This window comes from Pelodiscus sinensis, chromosome 6, assembly GCF_052426305.1.
Source record: "Pelodiscus sinensis isolate ZL-2025 chromosome 6, ASM5242630v1, whole genome shotgun sequence".
Classification (NCBI taxonomy): Eukaryota; Metazoa; Chordata; order Testudines; family Trionychidae; genus Pelodiscus; species Pelodiscus sinensis.
Window position 1 is genome coordinate 73,378,092 of NC_143057.1, and position 25,548 is coordinate 73,403,639.

General features: G+C 38.5%; 1 protein-coding gene across 3 annotated transcripts in view; it reads left to right on the forward strand.

The window, feature by feature from the left end:
* The window catches only part of ARB2A (ARB2 cotranscriptional regulator A), a 334,295-nt gene that overhangs the window by 32,498 nt on the left and 276,249 nt on the right, over nt 1–25,548 (forward strand). For all 3 annotated transcript variants that reach the window (XM_075932154.2, XM_075932155.2, XM_075932153.2), the window contains exons 3-5: nt 2,328–2,429; nt 6,060–6,160; nt 25,011–25,076. In XM_075932154.2, the coding sequence (XP_075788269.1) occupies nt 2,328–2,429; nt 6,060–6,160; nt 25,011–25,076 (269 nt within the window). The remainder of the gene's footprint in view (nt 1–2,327; nt 2,430–6,059; nt 6,161–25,010; nt 25,077–25,548) is intronic.

Sequence of the window (25,548 nt, forward strand, 5' to 3'; positions counted from 1 at the left end):
TACTCAGGCTATGTCTACACTACGAGTTTTTTCAGTAGAAAATATGCTAATGAGGGACTCATTATCATGAGTTGTGACATCATTAGCGTATTTTAATATATGGAAATATACATATCTCATAGAGCTGGAAGGGACTTTGAGAGGTTATCAAGTCCAGTCCCCTGCCCTCACGGCAGGACCAAGCGTCATCCCTGACAGATTTGCCCCAGATCCCTAAATGGTCCCCTCAAGCATTGAACTCACAACCCTGGTTTAGCAGGCCAATGCTCAAACCACTGAGCTATTTGACCCCCTGTTGCTTCTTTTTGCAAAAAGAAAACATCCACACTGCTTTTTGTGCAAAAACCCCTTGCGCAAAAAGAAAAGGCAGAAAATATGCTAATGATGTCACAACTCATGCTAATGAGTCCCTCATTAGCATATTTTCTGCCTAAAAAACTCGTAGTGTAGACATAGCCTCGGTGTCTTTCTGCGGCCTCATGATCAGCAGACTGTTTCTCTCCAGAGACATCAAGCCTTCTGATACCATGTCGCATCTTAAAGCATGCCAAAGAGCCATCGGAAGAATGCAGGTCTTCGTCATTTCCATTTGTTGATATAAGTTCTTTGCCTTTTCAATCAACATTGAGCTGGAAATTGGAGTTCCCTCAGAACTCTTCAAGGAAAACCATTCATAGCGTATGTTATCTAATTGCTCCAATTTTGATTTGTGCAAACTATGGAGTTTCTCAATTGCTTAGCACTTAATGCTAATTTCATCAGGTCTGCCTTCTGCACTGTAATACCATAGATTGTTAACGCAAAATTCTTGCATCAGTTGGCTCCTGTTTTCTCCTCTTTCAAGGCAACTAATTAGGTCCAATTTCTGGGTTATAGTCAGAACAACACATTTTCTTCTCTGCTTTTGCCTGTTGCTGGTGTATTGTTAGCCACTGCTGCAGGATATATCGGATAATATCCAATGATGGCACTGTATTATACAGTACTGTACTCAGAGTTAGGACAAGAAAGGCATTTACTGTTGCAAGTTTATAAATGTGGCTTCCTCAAGCACTGGAAAATGATGCTGGATGGCTATTGGAATTTTTACAATTAACTGAAGGGGAAATTTTATTGCCATTTATGACAAATGCTGATTAACAGTTTCCTGAATAATAAAGTGCCAGATAACAAAGCTTGTACTGTATTAAGTCTTAGCCCATCTCCTGCTATCCATCGAACCTAAACACTAGTGAACCAACATGGAGATGAGTTCAAGTTAAGGCCCTCTACCACTTGAGTTTCCCAGCACACTTTAATGATTTGAATATGCCTTCAATGAAAGTAAGTTGAATGAGCTTCATGAAGGTTCTACTTAGAAATTATATAATAACAAATTAGAACATGAATTATACTTCGTAAAGTCTTGCTAGAATTTCTTAGTTGTAAGAAATGAATGATTAAGCAAAGCTCCCAAAAGCTCACATCTAAGGACATTTAACAGTAGTACTTCATCTAATCTTAGGATACCCAAGTAGAAAGTAGTCAGCTAGATGACAAGAACCCAGCCCAGGTGGGACTAACTATATTATGAGTTTGAATTTCACATGCCACCAATAGAAAGCTAATTCTGAATGTGGAACAAATGTAATGCGCTCCACCTGGCCTATACTGGTCATTGGTCTGTATTTTTCTGCCCTTACTGAATCTGTGTGGACCATAAGAATAACTCCAACTAGAGCATATTACAGAAGTATGAGAACTGTGATGTATTCAGTTCTGATAGAAATGGGCATAACCTTCCAGCCAAATACTGTTGGAAGAAAGCTCTCTTGGACAATGCTACAAAGTGACGCTGTAGCAGAAGGATTTTAAAATACACAACAAAAATCCTTTGATGAAGGAGCTCTCCTCCTTTCTCTCCAACCTTTCCTCTGTATAAGGAAACAACTTGTGCCAAATTTTTCATAGACTTTACCAACCAATATAATTTCTGACCTCACCTGAGCAAAAAAAAAAAAGTCCCCTGAGATTGAATTATCCAGATCTGGGGTAAAAGAGAGAGAGAGATGAGTTGTTGGGGATATTATTTTCAAAACCATCTCCTAGTCTTCTCTAACAGTCTTACAGTTAAGATACCACCATCTAGGCACAGACAGGTGTTGAGCCTTGTGGAACTCTACAAAATGTCCTTAGGAGTGGAAAATAAATAGTCCAATGGGATCTTTCTAAAAGAAAGAACTGGACACAGTTAATTACACCAACACTAACCAAGCATTACATAAAATATTATCCAATATGCTTGTTAAAATAAACCAGGCATACTATGATGTACTTTTCCTTTTTAGATTTATTGTCTAGGATAGATTTGGATGAACTGATGAAAAAAGATGAGCCGCCACTTGAGTTTCCTGATACTCTTGAAGGATTTGAATACGCATTTAATGAACGTAAGTAGAATATACTTTGTGAAGATTCCGCTTATAAATTGTATAGGAATGGATTATTAGAACATGGTTTATACCTTGTGAAGCCTTGCTAGAATTTCATAGTTTAAAGCAGTAAAATTTTATCCTTAAAGATAACTGTTACGCTGCCTAGAATGGGTCATGACCATGAGGGTGTATCTAGATTACAGGGGTTTTTTTTTTTTTTTTTAAATTTAAAGTGGCCTTTTTTGGAAAAAACTTCCCCTGCATCTAGACTGCTGCTGTGTTTTTGAAAGTGAATCGAAAGAACGCGGCAGTTTTTTTTTAACCGCGGAAAACCTCATTTTACGAGGAGGAACGCCTTTTTTCGAAAGCGCATTTTTTTGAAAGAACACTATGTAATGCAAACTACTTTTTTGAAAGAGAACATCCAGAATGCCTGGGTGCTCTTTCGAAAAAGCAGCTTGCTTTTTCGAAAGTACTGGTTATAGTCTAGATGCTCTTTTTCAAAAGAGACTTGCAGTATAGACATAGCCTGAGTGTCTGCTTCAGGGCAGACTGTCAAAAACAAGGCAAACACCACAAACTGCTAATGTGTCTCTAATTATTTATAGAACCAAGCCAGAAACAAATAAGAGCTCCTGAATCACTATACCACTCTTACCAAGGAATCACAGACAATCCCCTTAGACTCTCCCATAAGGATATTAAGATGTGGGTAACTCACTAATCATGTACTCGATACAATTTGAAATTTTCAGCAGTTACATTGTTACTTAATTAAATGGTTTTTAACATCTCTAGTTTGTACTCATATTCTCAATCTCAGATGATAAATGCTGGTTTAAATAGGCATGGAGGCTGAACAAATACCAGATTCCCAAAAGGGGTCCCTACAAAATTGTTTAAAACCTGTATTTAGGCAGACTGGGAAGTGTACACTCTTATGCCATGTAGTGTCTGTTCTGTGAATAGAGAACTTTAGTTTCTAATGCTGTCTATTTTACAACTTCCACTTTTAAGGGGGGAAAAAAGAGCTTTCCTTTAAATGATAGTCATTTATGCAACACTTAGCTTTTTAATACCCTGATGGCTTTCAAAGGAAGGTACTTAGAGACTAAAAGTGTCATGAAAGTGATGCTCTTTTTTTGATGGGAGGGGTTAACTCTGTCACTTCTCAGATTTTTTTTAAAGATATGTGCAGCCCCTACTATTGTCTGCCTGCTCTACTGACTTGAGCTAATGGTGCACATGTGGCTGCTTAAAGAGAAGGGTTGAAATGTGAATGGGGGGGGGGTGCGATGTTTTAGCATTATATTATTAAAAGTTCCATCACTAACATAATACTCTGAATGACTTCCTTAGGGAGTAATAAACACTGTAGCATATTCTTCTAGTTAGGGTATCATCAAAAAGGGACATGTTTGCTTCTGATATTTCTAACGTGTATATACACTGTAGAACATTTCTGATATAATCTCTATACTTCTATTTATGAAGGACAAATAAACTTTTATTTGCCTTGTAAAATTGAGAAGATGGGATTTCCAAAGATTTTTGAAATACTTGAAAATAAATTACAGTTCTTACTTGACATTGATTGTGATTTTCTTAGGGAGAGAGAAACTTCATCAGTAACCTACTTTAAAATAAGCTATACTGAATCATAACTAGCAAAAAAGGAACAATGTATACTAGAATTCTAAAAATGTAGGCATCTCAGATTATATTGTTCTGTGAAGACTGGGATATTGGAACTTTAAATGTTAGATGTGAACTTGGGAAGGAACACTTTCCTGGCGATTAGTGATTGGAAAAAATAATATATTGAAACTGAGGTAATAGAAGGACTGAGAAAGTCAAACATCTTCTGTTATTAAATGAGTAAGTATACAGGTAAGTACACTGAAGGCAGCAGAAAGCTATCACATGTTTTGTTTTAGGGATGTTACATTGTATTTAATCAACGAATCGACTAGTCAATAAGTGGGAGAAACTGCGGAGCTGCAGTGGGGTTAGCTGCCGGCCCCGGGAGCTAATTCCGCTGTTGTTCTGCCTTTTAAATGTATTAAGAGCCGTCAGGCTTTTAATGTATTTAAAAAGCTGAAGTGCTGCAGGGAGGACCAGGTGCAAGAAGGGACAGCTGATTCCTGGCTTGTGCCTGGTCCCCCCTGCTGCGCTTTAGCCTTTTAAATATATCAAGAGTCTGGCTCTTGATACATTTAAAAAGCAGAAGCGTAGCAAGTGTGCGGCGAGGGGGGACGACCAGGAACGAGCTGGGAAACAGCTGATACCCATCTTGTGCCTTGTCCCTCCTATGCTTCTGTTTCCTCTGCCCCCCCTCAGAGATGGTGCTGGGGTAGGGTGGAACCGGCTTTAGAGCAAGTAAGGTGTGGGGAGCAGTTAGTCGAGTCACTAGTAGACTATCCGATAGGCATATGCTTATACGCTAGTCGACTAGTTGCTTACATGCCTATTTTGTTTGAAGCTTCAGGTGTCTTCAGAACTTATCTTACTCCTTTTAAATAACATTTGCATTCACAGAATTCTTTATCAAAGCTTAGAATTCACAAGGAAATGTCAGTTGAGCTAATGTCTTTGTCTTTATGTTGCAGAGGAAGAAAAATCGTGCTAATAAACCATTGTTTCTACCAGTCAGACATTTCAACATTTTAGGATAATATGCTTAGATATTAGTTTTTAATCACTTTGTATCACCTTTTGTGACCATAACATTTTATTTTGATGCTTCAATTGATATAACTGGTAAAACACATGGTAAACTGGAGTAGGGAGAAGTATACTTCCTCGTGGACTGCCATTTTATTCCTCAGTCATCTCCACTCTAGGCCTTTCCTTCATCGGTATTTGGATGTGCTAATGTTCTTTAGCTGTGAAGCTAAGAGACTGTAATGTTGCTATGCAAAATAAATTGCTGTGTTATGGGTATTCTTATTGGACATACTGCATCATTTTTCTATTGTTAACTCAAGGTGCAAGAGTTTCAAAGTGTGTCTTGAACTAAGGTCCCCTGCTTGATTGCATTGGGGTGCTAAGGCATTACATTTATATAACAAACTATTTTAGAAATTAAGAGTTTAATTTTAAAAAACTTTGTATTACGATGTACCTTTCACACTTCCTGCATGTGCAATTTAATTGAGTACAAATGGTTGATAGTTGGTATCTAATTACCAGGTTGATTGGTACAGATCAGATGGTTAGCTATTCAGCTGCTAATTCTTCATTTATAGCATACTTTTAGGACACAAATATTAGTTACACACGAGGCTGACCGGCTGAAATTTATAGTGCTCTGTAAATCTGCAGATATCCATGGATCATTTTTTCAGATGGGGATACCACTTTTGTATCCGGCAGGGCTCTGGAAATTTTCACCTAAAGTTCAGTATGTCATCTTTTGTACTCTGCATTCACCTCTAAATCAAGTGATGGTGGTCTTGATGCAGTCTGTTTTGGTTTAAGTGCCCTATATTGTAATTGGGAAGGAAAAAAAAATGTGGTATATGAAAGAACATGGTTTTGCTTCCATATGAACTTAGTCTTTTGTTTTTAACAGTGAATTGTTACCCCTGCTTTTAAAACTCTTAAAATGTGCATTTAAATATAATATTATTGTTTATTTTATAGAGGGGCAATTAAGGCATATAAAAACTGGAGAGCCATTCGTTTTTAACTACCGTGAAGATTTACATAGATGGAACCAAAAGCGCTATGAAGCTCTTGGAGAGGTATATGTTTTGTGTATTTATATTTTTCTTCTGTGTATTAAAAATACAAGTAGAAGTTAAATATTTTTGTTTAAAATTGCTACATTTTAATATTTTAACAATAACTTGAATTATTTACTGTATAATTTATAATGTTGCAGTTTAAGTTCTTGACAATGTCTTTTGACTCTTGTGTTTAAAGTAGAATATAGTTTGACCTGTACAAACAGAAGAGAGACAAGGTGGGTGAAAGTCCTTTTCACCAATAAATGTTAGACCAATAAGATATCAGCCATCCTGTCTCTCTGATATCTATGACCAGCACCGCTACAAAAAGTAATATTCATATACTCTTTTTGAAGAATACGTGTCTCTCCTCTTCCTTTGGCCATTTTGTGAATGGGAATCTTTGGCTTGAAAAATAAATTGGGCCCAAACTTCTCTGAGTTTGTGTCCAAACCATGATGGGTTTTGTAGGACTGAAAAAAATGGATTTTCAGCAAAAAACTATTTTAGGGAAAATCTTGTTCAGCCTCTGGAGCCCCAGGATGTGCATGCCCTGTACAGGGCCATCCTTAGGATTTGTGGTACCCTAGGTGGGATTATTAAACTGGTGCCCCTATGCCTGACTTGCTCTTCCACCCCTACCTCTTCCCCTTCCCAGAGACCCCAGCAGCCAATCCCCTCCCTCAGACTGTGCTGCAGGCAGCACATTTGGCCCTCTCTAGGACCCAGCCCTGCTGTTACATGTGTAAACCTTCCACTGTGTAGACCTGGCAGCAACCAGGGCCGGGTTCAATATCTAGGGGTCCATCTCACACAGAACCAGCTCGAGCCCCCACCCAGTAGCCTGGGAAATTCACACACCCCTGGGCGCCTCTGAGAGGCAGTGCTTCCCCACTCGCAAGCACGGAGTCTGAATGAAACTTTTAATGAAAGAGAGAAGTCATATGGCATTATATTGGGAAAATACCACAACAGAGTTCATTTACCCAAACTTTCTCTGTACCCCACTTCAAATGCCCCACTTACAGTTCTGTCCAGTCAGTGCAGAATCTGACACATCATCCGGATGACTCCCCTCCTTGAGCCTGAGGCTAGGCCACCTTTGTGCTGCTCCTGTAGTCTGCTGGCTGCTCCCACCAGCTGCTCCACTGGCTGCAATGGGTCTGGCTCCCAGCTAAACCAGTGATTTCAGCTCTTAGTGATTTCAACTCTTTAGCCACCACCTAGGCTGGCAAAAGATTCCAGCTTCCACTGGACTAGCAAAAAGACTCCTCATAAAGTATGCTTTAGGTCTGTCCTTAAAACCAGGGGGAATGGAGTAGGTTGAGCCAGTCTTACAGCGCACACCTGGCAGGCATGAAGCAGGCTGACTCAGTCCCTCCCCCCCCCCCAACTCAGTTCACTCAACTCTGGCAGGGGGGAGGCTTGTTCCTCTGAGACCTCTTACAATGATGGTGTGTCTCCTGCAAGCACTGGTGTCATATTTTACAGTTCCCACATTTAGGGGTGGCATAATTTGTGACCCCCACAACAGCCCCAAATTAGTTACAATACACCACATTCCATTCCAACACTGATCCTCCATCAGCCCTAAATGAATTGGATTTACATAACCACACCTTGGATTCGTTCCCCCTCCTGCCATGAGCTGTATTTACATATCAACAGTTAAGTTAATTATCTTCCAGAGCTAAACAATTGGAGTGAGCACACCCACCCACAGGGCAGCTTTCTCCTTTTAGCTGGCTGATAGCAAGCAGTAGTTTAGCCCCTGCTTACACATGCCTCACTGCTTCCTGTCCTTCACGGCAAAGTGGTGCCCCAGAAATACTGGTGCCCTAGGCAACTGCCTATTCTGCCTATGGCTAAGGACGGCCCTGGCCTGGTGGATGGAACATCTGCAGGTTCATTTGATGGTTTGTGAGAGATGGAGATTATTCAGTTCAGAGAATTAAGCTGCTAAATCTCTACTTACTGTACGTGAACTGCATCTCCCCCCCCCCCCCCCGGCTCAAAACTTAGCCAAATTTGGGTACAGTTTTACAGGGATAATAAAAGCACATTCCTGACACAGAAACCATCACTTGCTAAATTTCAAGACCTGGCCCAAGACTTAGTGATGTTAGAGCTTCTCAATTAGACAGTTGTCGTCTTTTTTTTTTTTTTTTTTTAAACATGCTGTGTGTCAAGGTCCTTGCCCAGGCCCCTAGCCTTGGAATCTCTTCTTCATCCACAAATCAACTGGAGACCCTTTCTGGTGCAATCACCCTTGCCTTTTATTGTCTGTGCCAATTTCCCACCACCTTTTAGTTACAGAGCATTGTTTCTCATTCTTGTATCAAATTCGGCTACTCTCTCCTTCTGGCTGGGGAGCACACTCAGCCACTTTATGGCTTCCCCCTTCCATGTCCCCTCTGTCTGCCTTATCTATTCCTCTGGCTAATGAGGCTTTCAGCTGCTTCCTGTTAGCCCCTGAAGCATGTGCTTGCTCATCTGGCTTCCATTGCCCTTTTCAGCCAGGCTGTATGGCAGAGCTCTGGCTTAGTCTGCAGTCTTGTTTTTTCCTAACACCATTCCTATATGTGACTGAACTGTTGTAGTTGAAATGTAAATTCCTTCTGAGGCGGACATGTAATATGCTAATTTTATCCCAAATGGCTAAAGTTTGGAAAAATTAGTAACTGAAAATGGGAGTGTTATAATGGAAAGTGGAGGGTATTCCCTGCACCATCCCAATAGTACATTTTTATGCAATTAGTTTCCTTTTTTCTCCCTCTTTTTCTGTCCCTGAAATCAAAAAGCTTGTTTTTCAAACAAATGGCTTTTACTAATAGAAGGGAGGGAACCCTCTCTAAATAACATTTTTAAACTTGCTTTGTAGCATCAGGAAATGTTTAACTTTTAATAGTCTCTTTAATATGAACTTTGTTTTTTGGTGACTAAAGAAGGTGGAGAGACAATTAGTCACATTTTGGCCTAGCAGCTGTTCAAAGAATGGAGACCACTAAATAGCATCAATGGAAATTTTAAATTTAAATACAAATTCATGTCTTAGCTGGTACGGATTCATTTGCATATGTTAAATCTACTCTTGAAAATCTGATGTTTGGAAAGAGTTTTACTGAAGAGATTGTCAGATGTGCATCAGTGAGCCCTTCTAGTTTGTAGGCAGCAATTGGCAGTAGGTTCATCTCAGTGACATGACAGTATGCAGGGTTCGCAGATAGTTTCATAATTATTGTTAGCACATTTCTTGAAAGAAGTGATGAACGTCTCACAAAACCCAGATGGGAGTATGTTACATTGTTGATAAATGTGTTTTTACATTTTGAAATTGATAAAACAGTGAAAAACAGAAAAGATACAATAAGGCAGATGGTTGTTTATATAACCACTGGCAAGTTGCTTTGATTTAAAGAATGTTACTTACACTTAAATTAAAAAATAGGGTGGGTGTTTCAATGGGTTAGTCATGAGTTTCTTAAAATAAAACCTTTGGAAACTTTATCTCAATTAGAATTGGAGCCATTTTGGCTATCCTACGTCTTGCATCCTGGCTGATATCGAGTATGTCGGCACTTATACTTCTGCAGATACCATTTTCGTGCAGTTGGAAGACTTGAGGATGAAGAATAAGTGTGAAATCTTCAGCTGCTTCAGAGCATGGTCATGGTAGATTTGAAGTAGCATGTAATCTCTTTCACCCTTCAGGGTATTTTATTTTAGTTTTTTTTTCTTTTGAAACATACTATCTAAATTTAGTTTTACCATGGCATTTTAGTGCTTTTAATAAAGCAGATATTGCACAGCAAAATAAGCTTTATTTCTCATATTAATAGTTCACATTGCCTAACAATAACTAGATGGCAGAATCATTCTTTGTACAGAGGAGAAAAGTAAGGATATGAAGTCTGCCCACTATTTGTGGGAGAAGTGGTGAACATACATGCTGCTTCTTTATTAGATAGTTGGAAAATAAAAAAATTATAAAAGGTCAGTTCTTAAACAGAACTGCAGCAAACTTCACTTTTTTTTAGTTTTCTGAAAATATCTAGAGAGGTTATAGAATCTTTATCTCCAGAGATATTTAAGAGCAGGTTGGATGGCCATTCCATCAGTATCGGCTGATCAGTGTAGCAGAAATACCCAGTTAATGTGCTGGTTGTTGGATATGGTAGGGGAAGTGAATCAGGTGGACACTGTCACAGCTTGGTTAGGTCAAAACCAAAAACCTCCTATCTTCATCCCAAAAATATACGTTCCCATTTCTTCCTGTTTGCAAGTGGGAGGGAAAGTAGAAAAGCATTTCTTTCCTGGAGCCAAAAGCATTAACTGCTTGCCAGAACTCCAAACTTACCTGTGAAAGTTTTCACTTGTTTTAACCTAGTTGCCAAAACTTCCAGCTTTCTTCTGACAACTTTGGCAGTGCAGTTATACGTTGTCAATGTGAACTTCTCGGGCATATGGTAAAATAAAATGTGTTCATTTTGATAAATTCAGTAGAAACTGTGGATACCATTATTGATCTTTATAATTTTTATATTTAAACTAATACTGCCATAGAATGTCAAGCCTGCCCTTTTTAGGTTTTAGTATTTAGGTTCAGCTTGCCACAGTGTAAAGATGTCTTGATTATATTTTTATTTCTGGTCTGATTTTTTTAAACTTCCAGCAGTTTTCTGGAGAAAATGAGAGAAGCTGAGATCTGGTCTCTATTGCAGACCTATATTTGTATAATTATATTATTCATGGGTGAGAAAATCCACACATCTGAGAGACTTAGTTGTACAGACCTAATCCTCCCTCCACCATGTAGATGGTTCTGTGTCAGCAGGAAATCTTTTATTGACAACGTAGCTACCATTTCTTGGGGTAGCAGATTAACTACAGAGCTCTCTCCCATTGACTTGGAGCATCTACATTAAAGCACTACAGGAGCATAGCTGAATTGGCTCAATTGGTCTGATCCAGTGTTTTAAGTGTAGACGTCCTCAGAAAACAAGAATTCTCTGGCTGTTGTAAAATAGGACAGAAGCTTAATTTTTGTTCTTTCAATATTTTATCCTCTTTCTGCTCAGGATATTCAGGCAGTTCAGGCCACTTATTTCAGCTCTTAAGCGTACTGTTGCTGCCATTTCAGCAGTGGTGGGCTTTGTCTGGTTTTGCTAGATGAAAGTCATCTCTTGGGCCCTTGTGCAGCAAGTTGTAATCCCTATCTCATCTTGTGGTGTGCCCCCCATCTTTGTGAGCTGGGAAGAGGGGGGAACGGGAGTGACTTTTTTATGTGGTGGTTCATTGGCTGGTTCTTAAAGCAGTGCAGAAGCCAATTGCTCCTGCACATCCATATGAGCCACTATATGATGCTCTGTTACTGTTGCTTTCATCAAAATTCCCTCCTTTCTCTATTTAGTGTTATGCTTAAAAGAACCATACGGGATCTTTTTCGGGGGGATAAGGCATTTATTGACAGTATAACAAAGTAGCATGCACCCGCGCACACGTCCTGCTGATGGAATAGTTGGCCAGATAGGTCAGGTGCGAGGGAGGGAGCCGGGTTCTTGTCAGTCTGGACTTCCTCTTGGTCTTGATCTTAGTAGTACAGAACCCAAAGATACACACAAGACACCCTTTTTTTTATAGGATGTTCCTTCAATGCAAATCTATGCATTTTGCCTTATGTCATAATTGGTCATTCAGCATCAGTCAATCTTCCTATGACGTATGCTTTTTGGGAAGAAGTTGTTCTCACAGTCATCTGATATCCGTATGCCGACAACACCCCTTCTGGGTATTGTCTTTCTGGAGAAAGTTGTGATTGGTTCCCTATCAAGGGGTGCTTGCCACTAGCTTCATGGTTTGTCAGTCTGCCTCAGTAGTCTGCGTCTTCAGTGTGCTTTCACTTAGTTGATGATTATTAGGTGCTTCTCTGTCTCCGGCTCCTCCTCTGACCATTTGATCATGCAGTGGCCTTCACACTTATCTCTCCTGAAACATTCTCTCTCTCTCTCGTTCACGCAAACAATACATTTACAGAATTGCAGCATGGAACAAAGAGGTACTTCTAGTCACTTTAACAAAGTTACAAAGTCTTTCAACATTAAACTTCTTTCTATCTACTACAGAGCTTTATCTAACCCTAATATCACTATGTATTACAATATTCCATCCCTTCACTTTAACATGCTACCATCAAACAGAGCTGGAGCTAAGTTAACAAAACTGCCTGGCCTGTCTTGTTTAATACAAACCTTTGCTATAACATACATTTATTATATCTGACTTATTAGTTACAAAATTCCAATTCCAGTGCTACATTAGTTAATTGTTAGAACTAGGTTTCTGGATATGCTGTTGGTAGTAAGGGTGGTTTGATAACTTTTCAGGGCCAGGGAAGGAATTTTTCCCTCATCATTGAATTGGCCATGGGAAGATGTGTGATCTTTTGCTTTCCTCGCAGTCTGGAGCTCTGGTTAGGCTATTTTTTGTTTTGATATAATGTTTGACAGTCCTACATCATCACAAAGGAAGGAAAACATTTTTTTTAAATATCATAAGTAAAAATAGAAAATTGGTACAAAATCTGGGTGGGCATTCTATTTTTAAAAATGGATTTGAAGTTGGAGTTCCTTCAAGTTCTTTCATAGTTTGTAGCAGCATATATAACTTGTCACTTTACTCTTTATCCTAGGATCTTGACATTTTTCTTTGAGACACATCAACACCATTTTGCAACGGGTTTCATTTTAGATTGGTTTCCAACATATTGGATGCTGCTGTTTCGCTGAAAAGAGATGTGTGTATGTTTGGAGCAGTAAGGGACGAGGCAATTGCAGATAAAAGGTTTTTTTAAACCTTGTAAAAAATACTTAAAAAATTGCTTGCAAAAACTTATATTAAAAGAGTATACTTGGGTTACTAAGTTGAGCACTTGAAAGTTAGGAAGTGCCAGAATTAACATTGTGTAGCCCCTTTTTTTCAAAAAGCTTGTACTCAGAATAGACAAGCCAAAGGTTAAGGGAGAACAGAGAAGTGAAGTAACAAACATGCACTGAATCACATTCATAGCCATTCATTGGCACAGCAGCACAGAACTAGGTTTATCCTGAATTCTAGGTCAGTACCTGTTTTTCATTGAAGGTATTTCAGTGTGCTAGAGAACTCAAAGCAAATTTGCTAAAGAGAACGTGGTTTTTAATGGATAATAAAATGTCAGAAATATTCAGTGTTTGGATTCTTGCAATGTCTAATAAGGAAGATTATTTCCAAATATCTAGTGTTAAAGGTGGATAAATTTAAATAATTTTGAAAACTGATAGATTGAAATTAGTTCTGAGGGAATATTCAGTTGCAAATATGTGGCTTCACATGTTTGATCAGCTTTACATTGATGAACAAAACTTCAAAAGTAATAATATATCATTATTTCTTTCTTGACTAAATTTGTAGTTATACAGATACAGCATGTTTGGACTAATTCTTGACTAAGTCTGCAAAAAGATGACTGTCTGGACTCTGTGGTTACGAAAAAGCTCTTTGAAATTTCAGAACTACAGGTTGGATCTCCCTGGTCTGGCACTGTTGGGACCTGACTGATTCTGAATGAGAGAATTTGCCAGACCAGGGGAGATTTGCTGGACCAGAGAAGCCCCTAAGCCCATTGCCTGCTGCTGATAGGCTACTCCTGCAGGCACCTTGCCTTGAGCTCCCATACCCCCAACCTGACTTGGCTGCTTCCTCAGCTGCTGCCAGCTCCCTAGGCAACACAGACTCTGGCTCCTGTCATGGGGCTCCAGCCCCGATCCTGTGCTCCTGGTGGCAGCCATTGTTGTCCCAGCCCTGGCTGGCCCTCTCCTCCCCTTAAGCTCCTCGGCTCTGGAGCATTTGTGGTCCTGCCAAATGACAAATGTTGCCACATCAGAGAATGCCGGGTTTTGGAGGTACAACTTGTATCTAAAAATTAAAGATGTCTGTTCTTCCTGTTTCTTTAAGAAAGGTACAATTTCAGCTGTAGATGCTAGGTGACCAACTTAAAAAAGAGCTTACAAGGTCTCTTCGCACTCACCTGAGACACAAATTGAGGACATTGTTATATACATTAAAAGGCAGTCCTCATATGGCTTCAATGCGATATAATTGACTATCAGTCTTTGACATAAAAATAACCTATAACCCAAGGTCATAATGTTCCCATGTACTAAAGATTTCTAATACTGAGAGAGAATGGGTCCACTTAACGCAGTAATTATAAAGCAAATTGGGCTGGAAACTGAAGAATGATAGTTTTAAAATCTTGAACTATATTGAATTACAGAATGCTTAGAAGTACCATTTTGTGTTGACATGCTCTGTATCCAGAAGTGTGACCATATTCTTGACTTGAGAGATCTATAATTTTTTGGAACATCATGTTGAGGGAATAAGCTGTTTATACATACATAGAAGCCGACATGACTATGAATCCTTATTGTGCAACAATTTCTGGGGTACATTTCTGCTGAGCTGGGGCACAAGGCCATAGGAGTTAACAGTCTTAGTATTCTCTGCTTCTATTTTGTGCAAATAACACACAATAAAGATTAGCATGAGGGAGCAACAATATCTACCTTAGCATGAGGAACAATAATAATCCCTTCCCCCAATTCCACCAAGAGAAGGAAATCCGTTTATCAAGAATCCAGCTCCTCTTGACTATCGAGGAAATAGCAATAATGGGGCATTTTCCTATACAGGAGCAACAATTTCTGTCAGGTCAGGAATTCAAACAGGCAGAGGGCATCATGGGAATCAATCCTGGCCTCTTTTTTGAGGAAGGTGAGGGAAATTGCTGCTTGCAATTGCTCTTGCATTTGCTGCTAGCCCTCCTCCAGCTGTCCAAAGCCCTCTGTCACCACCTGCTAGTCCCTTTGCAGTAGCTGTTTGCCCCCTGCAAGCTCCTGTTCTCAGAAATGCAATCAGCGAGAGAAACTGCCCAAAGCTTATGCCACCCTCCAGTCAAATGCAGCAGTAGCTGTTACCTATATGACACAGTAGTGCCTTTGGGTCCTGATCAAGGAACCATTATACTATCACTGGTTAAAAGGACAGCCTCTGCCCCCAAGAGCTTATATTTTAGTTTATAACATGGCAAAACAGACGGATGGAAAAATGAAGAAGTTGGAAGACAAGATAACAGGAAAATGAATGTATTTTAGTGATTATTCATTTGTGACTCCACAGTCTCCCCCCAGTCATAGTCTTTACTGTGTGCATGGAGGTGGTTCCATAGACCAGCAGACCCTGGAGGACAGTTCTCTTACTTCACTCTCATCTGGCCAAATTTCAGCGGCTTTGCTGCGAATTCGGGTGCAGTAAATACATTCAGATTGTTTCTCGATAAAAGCCCTCTATACTACGTGAGTTTCTCTTCTTCCCCTATCTTTCATTCTCTCTCCTCCCCTGCCCCATCCTCACTGTTGCTCATGCTGGTGTTATATTTGTTTGTTTCATATGATGGCCATATACATTTAATTGTTCTTCCAATCTCTCCGTGCCTTTTAGTACCCTTCCTCACAAACACAAAAAGTCAATTTGGATAGAGCTGGTCAAGCATGCAGTTCTAGCACAAATACATTAGTTTGGATGCAAATATGTTGTCCACATGCACCAGTATCAATTTTTCATATGAATAAAATTGTGTATTTTAATGAGATATAAACCCTAGTGCTTCAGTGAAGAAGTACTAAGGTTAGGAGGAAATTTCCCTCATAGGAAAATTATTCCCTAATTGTTTAGTAAGAAGTTTCTTGCTGCTTCCTCTGAAGCATCTGAAACTGGTCAATATTAAACAAGGTATTAGAATACATAGGCCACTGGGCTCATGCTGTATGTCAACTTCTATATTTGTACCTTCCCCAAACATTTTGTGAAAAGGAACTTTATATAATTAAGTTTCCCTGGAAAGTGAACAAAAAACGCTATGAACATGGATGAAATCTGGAGTGAGTTCTTTGCAAATAAGTATAGGAATAGATTTTCCTCTCATTCAATCAGCTTTGTCCCATAATGTCTTTAAAAGAGATTTTTTTAAAATTTGGCTTTGAGCAGTCTAGGTATTGTATTCTTGTAATAAGAAATTGAATAATTTGCTACAAATACCATATTTTTACATGGTGATGTCTTTTCTTATGAATTTATATTCCGTGATCCTATTTATGATACAATGTAGTATATAAATTAAAAATCATAATTTCTGGGCAGTGGAGGCTTTTATATGCTTTTAGTCACCAAGTTAATGAACTATTCATAGGTAAACAATACTTTACTTTTTTATTACAATAGTTGAAGTAATATAAACTATGTGTACTTAAATTTCTAAAATGCAGAAACACATGTTTTTGCAAAATTTTCTTCTTGCAATAAAATAGAAAAATCACTAAACTTTTTCAAAATAGATTTTTGTGAAGCCATGTTGTATGGAATTTTTTGGTTCATTAGGTTAGATAACCCACCTGAGATTCTAAGTATGAGTCTTCCTTATCTGTGGTAACTCACTGAAGTTCATCAGGGCTTGATACTTGCAGTATTTTGAGCTTTTTGTAGTTTTCTGCCAGCCTGAGTTTGTCTACCATCAGAATCCAATAACATAATTAGATGGCTTCTGCCATCTGGAATAGAAAAGGGGCAATCTTTTCCTGAGGAAAAGGAAGAAAATCAAGGTGTCAGAGATGGGTTTTTTTTAACCTTCTGCTTAACACTGCTAGAAGAGAGCCTGAGGGGCAAAATTTTCCTGTTGTATTCATTTTTTTTAATTGAAGTTTTGTTCAAGGTAAGTTTTGTTCAAGATGTGATAACTACTGACTAGAAAAGAAGCAAGAAAGTTAATTGCTTTTGTTAAAAGTGAATTTGGAGCTTCTGTCAGCCACTAAGCAGGTAAGAGTCCCAGGTGTCTTCCATAACTATGGAAATAAGTCAGTGACATTTGCGTTCCGGTTGTTGAGTGCTCAATGCCGTAAAGAGCAGGTGTAATATTATTTAATGGCCAAAATATAAAAAGGTTCTGGAACATAAAACAAAATATCATATATTATAGGTATAAGAATATTTTTATATTCTTAATATGCACTAGTATTTATATCAACAAGAAGTGAAATTTTTTTTTTAATCTACTGCCTCCCTTCCACCCAAATTAAGTAGTTTCAGCTTCTTAGTGTTCTACTTTGACAGTAATGCCAATTTGAGCAACTGTGTCATGTGCTTGTCTAGCAAACCTCTCCCAGCTATCTCCAATCCTTTTCCTTATACTTGGAATGATCAATAAGGCGACTACCCTTTCCGCTTCCAAGATACTTTTCAGGACCCATTTCTGCTTTCAACTCCTATAAGCAATTGGCAAATGTGTGATGGTTAGGTTGAGGGGCTTAGCTTGTTTTATATTTAGCTGTGCCCCTTTTCTCCACTCTTTCTTGTCTTTGTAAGTTCTTTAGGGTTAGGGACCTGGTTTATCTTTGACTTTGAATAGCATCTAGCATAACATCCGATTGTGATGGTGTCCTCTGGTTACTACTGTAACTAAAATAATATAGCTTGATGTGAAGATGTTCATGAATGTAATTTCAGATTTATTTTAGAGATGAGTGTTGGGCATTTCTTTAGACAGAGTGCTTAAGGCACGAAGAGTATGATTTTTAAAAATAAACAAAAAATAAACCAACAGGTGTCAGCAAAGACCATGTAACAAACATTAGGTCAAATCACATCAACAGCATATGTTGTGCTTCTGACAAATCCCTGTTTTGTTTTTTAAATTTCTCTCAAAAGATCTTGAGATCCTATTTGTGATCAGTCAACTCAGAATCCAGAATGTCACATCCATGTGTTGTTTGAATTACTTTCAATAGAAAAAGCAAGAAATCCCTTAAAGGTGATGTCAATTCCATCCTAATGAATTGTCCATCCACACTATAATCCAAGTGAGGTCTTTTGTGGATTTAAAAAATGCTATTGATTTTTTTAAAACTTGCAGCGAACAGAGCCTTTAGAAAGATCATTCAGCTTTTAGGGGGAGGGTGTGTGTGTGTGTGTGTGTGTGTGTGTGTGGTTTTTTTTTTTTTTTTTTTGCTTCCAGTGGTGAGGTAAGCCCATGTCAAGAGCAGTGTCAAAATGTGCCTTTGCATCTTTCATTGTTACTTATTGGCAGGATTGTCACTTACAGTTCAAAATAAAGTTTATTCAGCCAAAGCTATCACAGCAATAGTAGCAAGCTTTGAGTCAATCCTACTATTTGAGATTTGCCACAGGGCAGTCAGTTGGAATTCGCTTTGTGTTTTTCATCATACATTGTTGCCCTAATGCTGCAAAGTGAAAAAATTGTGGGCTGACTTCTTATATGATAAAAGACTGTTTGTTCAGTTATTTAAGTGCTTATCCTCTATAAAGGAACAAATTTTGTTTAAAAAAAAATCCACAACTTAGTTACGTTTTTCTCTTAGTGGTACTTGTGTATTTAGTACTTGTTTATTTTCAAGCTTTAGAGAGAACACACCTAATTTGTGTATTTGGTCTTGAATTTTCTGTAGTTGTAAAAGTTAAAACATAGGTTGAATTTGAATAGTGTCCTTCTTTCATGATTCATTTTTTTTAATGAGTTACATTACTATAAAGCTCGTTATTACTATTATTATAAAGCTGAAAGTTATTTGGTCAGGTCTTTCCCGACCGCTGGAAACTTATGGGAAGGCTGGAGAGGATGAAAACTAAGGGCTGCCAATCAATTAAAAAATAAATTATGCAATTAATCACACTGTTAAACTATAACAGAATACCATTTAAGTATTGTAGATGTTTTCTACATTTTCAAATATATTGATTTCATTTACAACATAGAATAAAAAGTGTACAGTGTTAATTTTATATTTTTGTTTGAGTATTTTCACTGTGGGGGGGGGGGGGAAAGGCATAGTATTTTCTATTAATTTTATACAGGTACTGTAGTGCAATCTCTTATCATGAAAGTTGAACTTACAAATGTAGAATTATTTAAAAAAGCCTGCATTCAAAAATAAATAATCTAAAATTTTAGAGCCTGCATGTCCCCTCAGTCTTTTATCTTGTTTAGTCATGTAGGGTGCATCTATACAGCAGGGCTTAACTCGAAATAAGCTAAGCAAATTGAGCTACGTCAATTGTGTAGCTTATTTTGAAATAGCTTATTTCAAATTGGGAGCATCTACACAGCACTTATTTCAAAATAGAGCACTCTTCCTCTGACTTCTCTTACTCCTCATACAATGAGGGTTACAGGTGTCTGAGTAAAGAGCTTGATAATATTTGAACATTATTTCAAAATAACTGTTGGCGGTAGACGCGGACTGAGTTACTTCAAAATAATGTTTCTGTGTAGATGTACCTTCAGACAAACAAGTTTGTATACATTTGCAGGAGATAATTGTGGTGGGTTGAATCACAGAGATCCCCATGACACTGTGACCTAATGTGCTTATCAAACCACTGAGCTTGAAGGTGCCCTACTATCTGGTCTGCTGGGCTAGATGCTCTGGTCTTCCTCAGCAAAAGGAGTTTGTTGGGGTAAAAAGCCTCCTAACACAGAACCACATATACTGATAGCAGCTGAGTTCAGGGACGGCTCAGCTACAGGGACTTGTCAGCACCAGAACAGCCCATATAGTACCAAAATCTCAAATTAAAACCATCTTACTCTTTATAAAAGTTTTGCACAAAGAAAGCTCATAGTTTGCTTTCTTTCATAGTGAAAGTTAAGCATAGCTGTTGATTTCTCTCCTCCTTGCCCTTTAAAAATTATTTGTATTGGGTTTGATAAACAAAAGTGCTTTAAGTATAAAAAGTAGGATTTTAATGAGTACAAGTGAAAACAGACAGATCAAAATGATCTAATAAGCAAATTAAAATAAAACATGCTGGCTAAGCCTACTACATTAAGAGAAGTTTTTTCAAATATTATTTCTCATCCTAGATCTTACCTCACATGTGATTATTCATAAGCCAGAGCTAATCTTTTTCTCTGACCAGGGCCACCAATGCCCTCTAGCCCTCTTGTTACAGTTCTGGTCTTTTCTAAGTGTTTTATGTATCCTCTTACTGTGGGGAGGCAGTTCCAAAAGCTAGCTGAAGACCAATCATTCTTTACTTCCCATCCCTTAAATAGAATTTGCCCAGGGCAGGAATTCTCCCGCCTCCTGGAAAAATACCAAATTTGAGATGGATTCCAGCACCAGTTGGCATGGTCAGATCCATTTACAGATCATTGTGTTGAGCTCCAGGCCTTTAAGTTCCTTAAGTACTATGAATGGTTTTCACTGAAAGACCTAGAATTAATAAAACAGTTTTCCATATAATATTTCTAATTTAACATATAAGAATAATACATACACACAAATGGAATATACACATTCAAGGGATTACAGGCTCTTGAATGATTGATTCAAACCAGGGAAAGTAATCTATCATATTTCAGTTATGAATATTCCTATTCATACATATTTCAATAAAAGTATGGGGGTATAGAATCACAATAATGCTGATTGCTTTTTGTTTACAATGTCACCTGAAAGTGAGAATTGGCATTCTCAAGGCATTATTGCTGGTGTTGTGAGATTTGTGCCAGATGTGCTAAAGAGTCATATGTCCCTTCATGCTTCAACCACCATTCCAGGTGACATACTGATGATAGATTCTGCCCAGTAACAATCCAAAGCTATGAAGACTGATGCATGTTCCATTTTCATGTATGTGAGTCGGATGCCACTAGCAGGTTGATTTTCTTTTTTCGTGGTCTGGTTCTGTAGTTCCACAACAGTGTGCTGTTCTTTTAAAACTTCTGAAAGCATACTCAACTTCTTGTCCCTCTCAGATTTTGGAAGATACTTCAAACCGTGGGTCCAGAGTTGTAGCTATCTTTATAAATCTTACACTGATATCATCTTTTAGTTCTTAAAATGAACTACGTGTTCTGGTTCATTATCCAAAACTGCTAAAACATGGAATATATGGCAGAATGTGGGTAAAACAAGGCAGGGAGCATACAAGTCTCTCCCAAGGAATTCAGTTACAAATGTAATTAATGCATTTCTTTTAGCAAGCATCATCATCATTGAAGCATGCACTCTGGAATGGTGGTAGAACATGAAGGGGCATACAAAAATTTAGTACACCTGGCATGTAAATACCTTGCAATGCTAGCTACAAAAGTGCCATGCAAATGCCTGTTTTCACTTTCTCACAATATTGTAAGTAAGAAGAGGCAGTGTTATCTCCTGTACGTGTAAACGCATTGGTCTTTGTCATTGGCTGAACAAGAAGGAGGACCGAGTGGACTTGTAGGTTCTAAAGTTTTATAGAGGTGAAAGGCTCTGTATCCTATTCCAATTCCCTAAGCCAGGGCCATATAGTATATATGTTATCTTTTTAGCAATGGATCTTCTTAAAAACAAAACTGGCATGTTGACAAGTCTGGGAAGGCCTTTTTTAAAATTTACATATTGCCTATTTTTTGTTTGTTTTCCTATGCACTTGGGCTCTCTGATTTGCTGTTATATGTTACATTCTGGTGGGTAGATTTGCTGAAGCTGGTTTTGAAAATTGGAATGCACCTAAGAGAAAACAATTCATGATGTACTGGATCTAAAGTAAAACATGGAAGGGGGTGTGCTATCAAGATTGCACTTCATTCTGGCATAGATTTTTGACACGGTTCATATTGTAACAATTTCTCTGGAGTATGTAGGTGTTGTAAAGCAAATCATTCAGATGTAATGTATCTTGCTTATCTGTATTCTGGAAGAGTTCACTAGTAAGCAGATCAGTTGTATTTTGCTTTGGGTATTTGAGAATTCATTTATTTTAATTATTTAAAAACTTAGGATTTTAGGGTTTTTATTTTAAGAAGAGCCATTATCCAAGGCTTCTTTCCACTATGTGGTCATACTTTTGGCTGCCAATTTTTTCTGATTGTTTTAGTATTAAATGCTCTTTAAATCGTAGTGTACCTTCATTTTATTGTAGAGTCTAGTTTTGTATTTTTCTTCTTTAATATTTTACCTTGAGACTCTGATACAGAAGGACATGTCGTATCATGGGACCACTCACATGCTTAATTTGTTTACTTTTTTTTTTATGGTTAAACATTTACATTCCTTTAAATATTTTTGTTGTAATCTATACAGTTGGTTTACATTAACATTCCTGTCTTTTCAGGATTTGCATTAATCAGTGGTCCCCAATGCAGTGCCTGTGGGCACCATGGTGCCCGCCGGGCCATTTCTGTGCGCCCGCTGAGTGAACGGGGCTGGCCCCACACCGCCCCCGGGCTCACGGCGTAGGGGTGGCGTCGGCCCCGGGCGTGCAGCACATGGACTGCCCTGCCCCTGGGTGCTCAGCGTTTGGGTGGCCCTGCCCCTGGGCGTGCGGCGCAAGGGCTGTGCCAGCCTGTGGGTGCGCAGCCCAAGGGTGGCGTCAGCCCTGGGCGCACGGCACAAGGGTGGCGCCGGCCCTGGGTGCACAGCACAGGAGTGGTGCCGGCCCCGGGCATGCAGCACACTGGTGGGCACGGCATATGGGCAGCCCCAACCCTGGGCGCATGGCACAGGAGCAGCGCCGGCCCCAGGAGTAAGGCGCATGAGTGACGCCAGCACTGGGCGCACGCCATATGGGTGGCCCTGCCCCCAGGCATGTGCACGGTCCCGCCCCTGGGTGCATGTGTGGCCCCGCTCCCGGGTGCCCGGCGTGTGAGTAGCTCCACCCCCGGGCACCCGGCAGCTCCAAAACGTTGGGGACCACTGCATTATGTTATATATTATTTAAAAAATACCTAAAGATCCCAGTCACGATCACAGTCCCATAGTGCTGAGGTCTTCAGAACACGTAAAAAAAAAAGATAGTTCCTGCCCTGAAGAGGTGATGGTCTAAATAGATAAGATGGACAAACAGGAATGGACAAAAACTAGTAGCCAAGAAAAATGATTTTTTGTGTATATATGTATGTGCTTTTCTTCACAGCAGTTTTTTTTAATGTCCTTTGAGCATTTTTTATACCTTTTTTTTTTTTTTTTAAAGTTCTCCTAGCTACTGGAAGTTGATACAGGATTTAGTGTGAAAAACAAAATCCCTACGTTTGAGGTCATATCATTATACTCATTGTAACGTCTGTATGCCATCAGCATCTGAGACTGCAGGAACTTAACTGCTTTACTGTTGGCATAATACTGAAGTTGATTTCAGTGAACCATAAACAGTTTGGCCCTGGGGGTAAAATTACACTGTATGCATGTTCCTAACATACTGCTTTGGGGATAAACATGTCTTAAATCAACTCATTGCTTACAGCTAAGTTCTCTCTCCTAATGCAGTTTCCCTGTAGATAGTAATGTTTAGTGTAACTGATTTTCTTTAAAATCGTAAAGCTTTTTGAGTGTTCTATCAATAAATATAGTGGAACAGAATATAAAAAAATCATGTAATCCTAGTAAAGACTTTTTCTAGAGCATTTTTGTTTTGTTTTTAATTAGCTTTCATCAATACATTTAATTCATTGACCTTGTTATAAATGTTTGTGTACTACATCTGTTCTTGTGCACATAATGAAAACTTTCAGAGTTTACTGAAACTTTATTTGGTAATTGTGCATTTGGAAAATTAAAATTGAAATTTATTATGCCCTGGTTCCTACCTGCTTAGTTCACTGTGTTGTTAAGATGTCATACTTGAGAATTCTGTTATAGCTATGTTTCTGTTGTGTTTTAATGTGCTTTGGATGGCTGTAATTGTGGCCTTGAGGGATTGCATTAAGGAACACCAGGTGGGTTTGCACCCAGATATTCTTAAGTTAATATTTTGGGACTTCACTCTTATCCTTTACTTTAACTCTGGAATTTAAGTGTAGTTCCCTGAATCTTAAAAGGGGAGGAAAGCCACATATGAGCTTCTTAATGAGCACACACACACACACCTTTTGGAATTTGCCATATTTTCTTTGCTTCTTTGGCCAATGAAATCCAGACACTTACTTCAGAACCATTTTTACATTCCCATCTGGACTAAAGCATTTTCGTTTGTTCCCAAATTTAACTCAAAAACTGATGATAGAAAGTTTTCTTTCCCTTATATGTAGGTGAAAAAGTCACCTAAATACTGTATTAGGCAAACTTTTGAAGTTAGAATATCTATTGTTAAATTTGAGAGTCTTGTTGCCTCAGTCTTTAGTGTGAATAGAAGGATTTTGTTTTTAGGGTGGATCTTTAAAATAATTCACTTTGTTTTAGGCTAAAAATTCAGCTTTATTTCTCCTTAGAGAATGCAAACCTCAACCTCCACACCCCCAATGTAGGGGATGGTGGTTCAGTTCTTCTATTTATAATACCTTTTGACTTCTCTCCCCTGCTTAGTGAATTGAAATGGCAAGGTAACTTTTGCTCAGGATGACTAAAGAATCTGCTCTCTGTTTAGCTCATGAAGTGAACCTGCAGGTTCAAGAGGGTTTCAAGGAACCCTGCTTATGGGAAAATGTTTTAAAAGTATTCCTTTGCAAAAGAGAGCCTTTTTTGTACCCTTGAGTATTTGTTAATTGGTCATCATCCTTAGTTTTGAGCTACATAATTATTCACACAGCAGCAGGTGGTAGAGGCACACGTACAGTTCGGATTTCTTTGTACTGAAAAGTAGCACATTCTGAGAGGAAAGGAGGACCCGTTTTCATAAAGGTGTGTGTTCTGTAATTATTTGTTTGGGGAAGAACATAGAGCAAATATGCACTGTTTTTTAAAAAGAAGCAGTTGGACTAGCCCAATTCCAAGATTTTTATGAATAGATTAGCAGTTTCCATAAGTGCTTTAACTTCTGTTTTTATTTTTTTTAGATCATTACTAGATATGTCTATGAACTACTGGAAAAGGAATGCAACTTGAAAAAAGTAACTCTCCCAGTAAGTCAATTTTTTTTTCAGAGATGATATTTCCTTGGCACTACAAAATGCATAAATAATAACACAATCCCTCCACTGAGAGGTTTGGAATCTAGATGTCAGATACAGATGAGAGAAGCAGTGCTCAGGGTGTAGTCAAGGTGCTGACTTGGACCACAGTACTAAACAGTACTAAACATGCTGCATGTTCATTGATACATAAAGAAGTATATAAAACCATCTGTCTGGTTTTGTAATATATCTAAAATTTCAGTGTGAATAAATTTAATTGAGTCTTAGAACACATTTCTAGTCTGGTAGAATCTGAGATATGAGAACTTCAAAACTGTGATATTTTTGTTATACAAAAACTGTCACTTTGATAAGTGTTCATGATTCTCCTGAGACCTGTGCAGTTGTGCTGAGGGAACTAAAGGCAGGAAAATAATGGTGGATTCTCTGTAACTTGAAGTTGTCACACAAAGTGTTGAGG